This window comes from Hylobates moloch, unplaced genomic scaffold (assembly GCF_009828535.3).
Source record: "Hylobates moloch isolate HMO894 unplaced genomic scaffold, HMol_V3 SCAFFOLD_2874, whole genome shotgun sequence".
Taxonomy (NCBI): domain Eukaryota; kingdom Metazoa; phylum Chordata; class Mammalia; order Primates; family Hylobatidae; genus Hylobates; species Hylobates moloch.
This window is the reverse complement of record NW_026655149.1, coordinates 1-7,500: the sequence shown is the minus strand read 5'-3', so window position 1 is coordinate 7,500 and position 7,500 is coordinate 1. Positions and strand designations below refer to the sequence as shown.

Below are 7,500 nucleotides of genomic sequence, written 5' to 3'. Positions count from 1 at the left end.
AACATACTATGACTATTGATAATGCTAAGAGGCATTTAGCATGGGAAAGAGTGTGTAACATACTATGACTATTGATAACGCTAAGAGGCATTTAGCATAGGTGATTTTTGTTGACTCATTCTACCTACCACCTGCAAGTCGTAACCAACCTGTGAAGCCAGTGTCCCATCTTATCCTTATGTAGTAGGGGAGTAATAATGTTTCAACCTATATTTATGTAAGTAAGCCCCCTTAGGAGCAGCTATTACTTGGGTAACACAGAGGAATTAGATAGGGGAAGCACGGGATTTTTTTTTTTTTTTTGACAGTCTCACTCTGTTGCCCAGGCTGGAGTGCAGTGGCGCGATCCTGGCTCACTGCAACCTTCACCTTCTGGGTTCAACGATTTCTGCCTCAGCCTTCCAAAGTGCTGGGATGACAGGCGTGAGCCACCGCACCCAGCTGAGGAATATTTTTTATAACTGAGCTAAGAATGTGTACTATCCTTGTTAGTGGTGACAGTTGGGAAACATAAAAATGTATTAATATTCTTTTATATATTAGAAGAACTTCATTTTGAGTCCATCTTGGTGTGTATTCCAAATATAAACTACGTAACTATGTCTGGCAGAAAGGCATAGTTAGAGAAGTGTTTTAAAATATTGCTTAATTAATGGTTTTCAATTGGCTGCCTACAGATCAAAGTAAGACGCAAATGGTTCACCACTAGAGAGGAAGTTTTTTTTGTTTTCGTTTTGTTTTGTTTTGTTTTTTTGAAACAGGAATTGTGCTCTGCCACCCAGGCTGGAGTGCAGTGGCATGATCTCAGCTCACTGCAGCCTCCGCCTCCCAGGTTCAAGCGATTCTCCTCCTCATCCTCCTTAGTAGCTGGGATTACAGGCACACGCCACCATGCCCAGTTAATTTTTGTATTTTTAGTAGAGTCGGGGTTTCACCATGTTGGTCAGGCTGGTCTTGAACTCCTGACCTTGTGATCCACCTGTCTCGGCCTCCCAAAGTGCTGGGATTGTTACAGGGGTGAGCCACTGCACTGGGCTGAGAGTAAGTTTTGTTTATATGTCCTCTTAATCTAGAACTTCACTGGACAGAAGTAAACCTTGGGCAAGGAACAATAACTCAGAACTTACGCCTGCTTTCTGATTCTAGGAATATGGAAGGAGACTGTCCCTCTGACTGGAAAACAGACTCTACCTGTAGGAAGGTAACCTCAGAAAGCAAGAGTGTGAAGTGAAGCTCACTGTGAGCAATGTGCTGAAAGAGATAAAAATTCTTAACATCTTTGGAGTTATTAAAGGCTTTGTAGAACCAGGTAAAGACCCCCCCGCCCCTGCTTTTTTTTGTTTTCTTTGCTGTTCTTAAGGATGTGGCTAGAGAAGGAGGGAGGGTAGGAATGCTGGCGTGGCTTGCTTTTATGAAGTGCTCAATCTTGTCTGTCCTAAAGTGAATTGTTTATGTGTCAGTTTCTTTTTTTTTTTTGAGAAGGAGTTTCACTCTTGTTGCCCAGGCTGGAGTGCAGTGGCGTGATCTCGGCTCACTGCAACTTCTGCCTTCCAGGTTCAAGCCATTCTGCCTCAGCCTCCCCAGTAGCTGGGATTATAGGCATGTGCCACCACGCCTGGCTAATTTTGTATTTTTAGTAGAGACAGGATTTGTCCATGTTGGTCAGGCTCCATGAGGTCAGAGCTTCTGACTTCAGGTGATCTGCATGCCTCAGCCTCCCAAAGTACTGGGATTACAGGCGTGAGCCACCGCGCCCAGCCTATGTGTCAGTTTTATTGGGAGGTAATAAGGCCCTAGGAAATTCTTGTTAAAAATTGACCATTATGACTAGAAATCTATTCTAAGTTATTGACTAGACCAGTGATAAGCAAATTTCTTAAGGGGGCAGATAATAAACCTTTTGCAGGCTATCCAGTCTCTCTTTTAGCTGTTCAACTCTGTGGGAGCAAGAAAACAGGCAGACTGTACGTAGTGAATGGGCACGCGGGCTGTAGTTTGCCGGTCCCTGGAGTTAACTTTAAATGCAATAAAATAGCCAACACTTACTAAGAAATAAGTCCTTAGACTTAAGTAGTCAGTAAATATTAATTAGTAGTATAGGAAAAAAGTAGCTCTACTAGTAAGGTAAAATTAATATTCTCATGTGAATTTTTAATTCCCAGAGTTTTTAGTCAGATTTGAAGTAAGGCTCTTTTATCCTTAATACATATACTGCATTTTTACCTTTCTACTGATGTGCTAATTCTAGAAAAGTTTAGAAGCTGATTATGTAAGTTCTTTCTTCCTCTTTTTTCTTTTTTAAAGATCACTATGTTGTAGTTGGGGCCCAGAGAGATGCGTGGGGCCCTGGAGCTGCAAAATCCGGTGTAGGCACAGCTCTCCTATTGAAACTTGCCCAGATGTTCTCAGATATGGTCTTAAAAGGTAGAGTACAAATTTTGATTCCTTTGAATATTGGCGCACTACATACAGTTCTAGATGTTATACTGTGCTTTGCTCACTTTGCCTACATTCCTGTGGTTCTCTCATGCTAGACTCTAGTTCTTAAATACAAGGCAGATTGTCTTTTGTTGTAGCTGCCTTTTCCTTTGAAAGAGCTTTCCATAAAGTGTCTTAACTGTGCTAGAAATCACCAGTTTCTTTGAGACAGTGGAGTTATTGAGCCCTAGTGCTTAGTTTGGTGGATCCAGAGTGATAAGGTGGATCATAGTCCCTAAGCAATCTATTTGAAAGCAGTAGCATACCTCTCTACTCATGTACTGAGGCCTAACAGCTATTGAAATTTTGTTCTGTTTATTCATTTATTTATTTTTTGAGACAGAGTTTCACTCCGTTGCCCAGGCTGGAGTGCAGTGGCGTGATCTCAGCTCACTGCAACCTCTGCCTCCCGACTTAAAGCAATTCTCCTGCCTCAGCCTCCTGAGTAGCTGGGATTACAGGCACCCACCACCACGCCCGGCTAATTTTTGTATTTTTACTAGAGATGGGGTTTCGTCATGTTGGCCAGGCTGGTCTGACCTCAAGTGGTTCACCCGCCTCAGCCTCCCAAAATGCTGCTAGTGAGCCACCATGCCCCGCCTCTTTTATTTTTGAGGCTTTCTGTCCTACTTGCCACTCTTTCACACTCCTACCCACCCACACATTCAAAATCACGTCACATTCTTGAATCTTTGGGTCATAGGGCAAACTGCAATGCTTAACTTTAATACAGAGTACATTAATGGAGAAAAAGATACACTGAGGGAAGTGGGCAGGGTGGAGGGCAGTGTGATACATGTAACCCCAAAAGGTGTTGTCACAAATGTAGTTTCTCTGCAGACTCTTCCTGTAACTTAAATTTGTGAATTTTTATTTTATTTTAGAATTATTTTTTAAAAATCCAGTGTTTGGATTTACCTCTATGAAGATTTTTCTCAAGATGTGCATCATCATGCTTACACTGTTTTCAGTGATCTCTGGGTCCAGAAGTTAAGGAACTCCAAGAATGAGATTGTAAAAGGGTGACTACTGGCCCCTGCTATGTACTCGAAATCTTATTTGCAGATCTCCTGTCTTGCTCTTTATAGGTTACTTAAAAAAAATTATTCCTATTCTTTTATTCTTTTACCTGGGGTCTCAAAAAAAAAGATTTTGTTACTCTTTTTTTTTCTTTTTTGGCTCAGAAAAAAAAGATTTTGGAATCTGCTATCTTGGAATTAGACCTTCTGATTCATCTTAAGTGGGATACCTTCTATCTTTGTCTATGTATAACCTTTCCTAAGGTAAAGCTAACTTTCTTCTCTTTCAGATGGGTTTCAGCCCAGCAGAAGCATTATCTTTGCCAGTTGGAGTGCTGGAGACTTTGAATCGGTTGGTGCCACTGAATGGCTAGAGGTATTCTTTATCATCCATTCCCATATTGGACACCTGAGCTTGTGGGCTTAGGCTGTCATCCAGAAATGATGTTTTTATAGGTTTGATTTTTACCATTTTTGCCTTTGCGTTTAGTCTCAATAGAGTCCAGAATTGAAAATGAATCCCTAATGCTACTGTATGTGATAAATAAACAGATTTATACTTATTAGTGTTTTCCCTTCTCTTCTAGGGATACCTTTTGTCCTTGCATTTAAAGGCTTTCACTTATATTAATCTGGATAAAGCGGTTCTTGGTAAGTATCCCTTTCATTAGCTGTTTATGAATTCAGGTAAACTTTTTTTTTTTTTTTTTTTTGAGATAGAGTTTTGCTCTTGTCGCCCAGGCTGGAGTGCAATGGCATGATCTCGGCTCACTGCAACCTCTGTCTCCCAGATTCAAGCGATTCTCCTGCCTTAGCCTCCTGGGTAGCTGGGATTACAGGTGCTCACTACCATGCCCAGCTAATTTTTTGTATTTTTAGTAGAGACAGGGCTTCACTATGTTGGCCAGGATGGTCTCGAACTCCTGACCTCAGGCGATCCGCCTGCCTCGGCCTGGGATTACAGACATGGGCCACCGTGCCTGGCCAGGTAAACTACTTTGAAGTGGAAGAAAGCTTTTTTTTTTTTTTTTTTTGAGACAGGGTCTCACACTATTGCCCAGGCTGGAGTGCAGTGGCACAATCTTGGCTCACTGCAGCCTTGACCTCCTGAGCTCAGGTGATCCTCCCACTTCAGCCACCTGGCTAACTTTTTTTGTAGAGATGGGGTTTTGCCATGTTGCCCAGGCTGGTCTCAAACTCCTGAGTTCAAGCATTCTACTTCAGCTGCCCAAAATGCTGTGGTTACAGGCATGAGCCATTGCCCTCAGCCTGTATCTTAACCTTCCTTTAAATAGTCGGTCAAGTTACACAGTGAGCACGATTGCCTTGTCTAGAGTAGTGGGTAGTTCTCAATGTGGCCCCCAGATCAGTAGCATCAGGAACTGTGACAAATGCAAACTTTCAGGTCCACCTCAGACCTTTGAGTCAGAAATGGGAGTGTTGGTCTAAAAACTGGGCTTTTTGGGCTGGGCGCGGTAGTGCACGCCTGTAATCTCAGCACTTGGGAGGCCAAGGCAGGCGGATCACCTGAGGTCAGGAGTTCAAGACCAGCCTGGCCAACATGGTGAAACCCTGTCTCTACTAAAAATACAAAAATTAGCCGGGCGTGGTGGCAAGCACCTGTAATCCCAGCTACTCAGGAGGCTGAGGCAGGAGAATTACTTGAACCCGGGAGGCAGAGGTTGCGGTGAGCCAAGATGGTGCCATTGCACTCCAGCCTGGGTGGCAGAGCAAGACTCTATCTCAAAAAAAAACAAACAAAAAAACTGGGCTTTTTTTCTGGCAACCCTTGGGGAATAAAAACCTATTATTTTCTTAAGGACAAAGTATCCTGAAGCAAAAAAACCCAAACAAATAAACAAAAAACTTTAACAAGCATTCCAGGTAATTCTGATGCACTAAAGTTTTAGGACCATAAGTCTGGACTATATTGAGGTGAGAAGAAACTAAATCATGCCATATAGAATGGTACTTAGAGAGTAATTCACATCCTGTTACGTTGTGGCATCACTGATAGAAATATTGGATAATGAAACTTCTAGAAGAGTTTGAATGTTCACTGGCAGCAGAAAATTGACAAAAATTTTGAATGTTATTTAAAGTGCAGCTGTACATTCAACAGGAATGGGTTAAAAAAGAAGGTGCAGATGTAGCTGATGAACTGAGAATAGTGAAATGTCTACATGGGAGAAAAAAGGGAAGAGTTACAATGAAACCTCTTTAGGTTAGTTATTTCCCTGTTGTATGTTTGCCGTAGAATGTGCTGAGTATAGCAAGCATACTATATATAGCTCTAACCTGGGTGAACTAGAAAGTTAAACATGAAATTGCTAATGGGGGAGGCTGCACATGTTTGGGGGCAGTGGATTTGTGGGACCTCTAGGTACCTTTCTCTTAATTTTGCTGCTGAACCTAAAACTGCTCTGATTTTTTTTTTTTTTTTTTTTTTTTTTTTGAGACGGAATCTTGCTCTGTCGCCCAGGCTGGAGTGCAGTGGTGTGGTCCCGGCTCACTGCAAGCTCCGCCTCCCGGGTTCACGCCATTCTCCTGCCTCAGCCTCCCGAATAGCTGGGACTACAGGTGCCCGCCACCATGCCCGGCTAATTTTTTGTATTTTTAGTAGAGATGGGGTTTCACCATGTTAGCCAGGATGATCCACCCGCCTGGGCCTCCCAAAGTGCTGGGATTGCAGGCGTGAGCCACCATGCCTGGCCTAACTGCTCTGATGTTTTTTAAAAATATCACTTGGATTAAAGTATGCAAACTCAAGGAGTAGTAAGAGCCTCACTTGAGTCACGTTAGCATAGTTGCTAAAGAGCTTGATACCAAGATTACTTTTGTCTGCTTGATGAATGGGATAGTTGTTGCATAGGGCCACTGATCTAGATTACTGTCTTATTTGTCAAGTACTTATAGTTGTAGAAGTAGCAGCGTGAAAATTACTAGAATGGAGAAGGGGCAATGATAAAATAATTTCTTTTCAGGTACCAGCAACTTCAAGGTTTCTGCCAGCCCATTGTTGTACACACTTATTGAGAAAACAATGCAAAATGTGAGTATATACCTCATTACCAAAATGTATGGCTTAATTTTTTGTTGAATCGACCTGAGATAAAAAACACTGATATGTAAACCGTAGTCAGTAACAAAACATAGGAATTGAGAATAAATTCTATGCAGCATTATTTACGGGATACTTGCCTATTGAACCATATGAGATGAGGGCTCCAATCTCAAAGAATATGTTGTCTATTTAGGAATATAGAGCAAAACGCCATGAGGCCTGAGCTGTAGTGTAGGTGCCCACAGGGGGTTGTCTATAGAGTCACAGTCTAAGGAAGGCGTAAATCAACTTGAACTGTACTTTGAGAAGGCTGGACGAAATATTCATTGAATAAAGAATTACCATAGTTTTGAATGAGGGAGAGCATATGAAAGAAAATATTTGCCTAATGGGATTAGAGGCTGTATATTGGAGTGAGTAAAGTTAGAAACAGGTCAGATAGCAGACATTGGCCTTGATCCCAAGAGATGCTAGGGATTATAGGATCTCAAGCAAGGTGATAATGAATTTGCCAGTTAGGTTGGTGGCATAAGATGCCCTAGAAGGAAGAAACCAGAAACAAGATAGGCATAGTATGAAGCCCAGAGAGGGCTTTTACAGTTGTGGGTAAGCCACCATGGTTTTGTTTGTTTTTTTGAGACGGAGTCTTCCTCTGTCGCCAGGCTGGAGTGTAATGGTGCAATTTTGGCTCACTGCAACCTCCACCTCCTGGGTTCAAGCGATTCTCCTGCCTCAGCCTCCTAAGGAGCTGGAGCTACAGGCACACACCACCACACCTGGCTAATTTTTGTATTTTTAGTAGAAACGGGGTTGCACCATGTTGGCCAGGATGGTCTCGATCCCGTGACCTCATGATCTCTTGACCTTGGCCTCCCAAAGTGCTGGGATTACAGGTATGAGCCACCGCACCTGGCTTTTGTTTTTTTTTTTTTTTTTTTT

General features: G+C 42.4%; 1 protein-coding gene across 2 annotated transcripts; it reads left to right on the top strand.

The window, feature by feature from the left end:
* Positions 1-1,151: 1,151 nt before the first annotated feature.
* LOC116465070 (transferrin receptor protein 1-like) lies at positions 1,152-6,733 on the top strand. Of its 2 annotated transcripts, none has more exons than XM_058435234.1 (5): positions 1,152-1,309; positions 2,305-2,424; positions 3,788-3,849; positions 4,085-4,148; positions 6,482-6,733. In XM_058435234.1, the coding sequence occupies exons 2-5, from the start codon at positions 2,400-2,402 to the stop codon at positions 6,595-6,597; spliced, it is 267 nt and encodes an 88-aa protein (XP_058291217.1). In that variant the 5' UTR covers positions 1,152-1,309; positions 2,305-2,399; the 3' UTR covers positions 6,598-6,733. The 2 variants fall into 2 exon arrangements, with proteins under 2 accessions (XP_058291217.1, XP_032004173.2); XM_032148282.2 differs by having other exon boundaries at positions 3,788-3,873.
* The last annotated feature ends 767 nt before the right edge of the window (positions 6,734-7,500 follow it).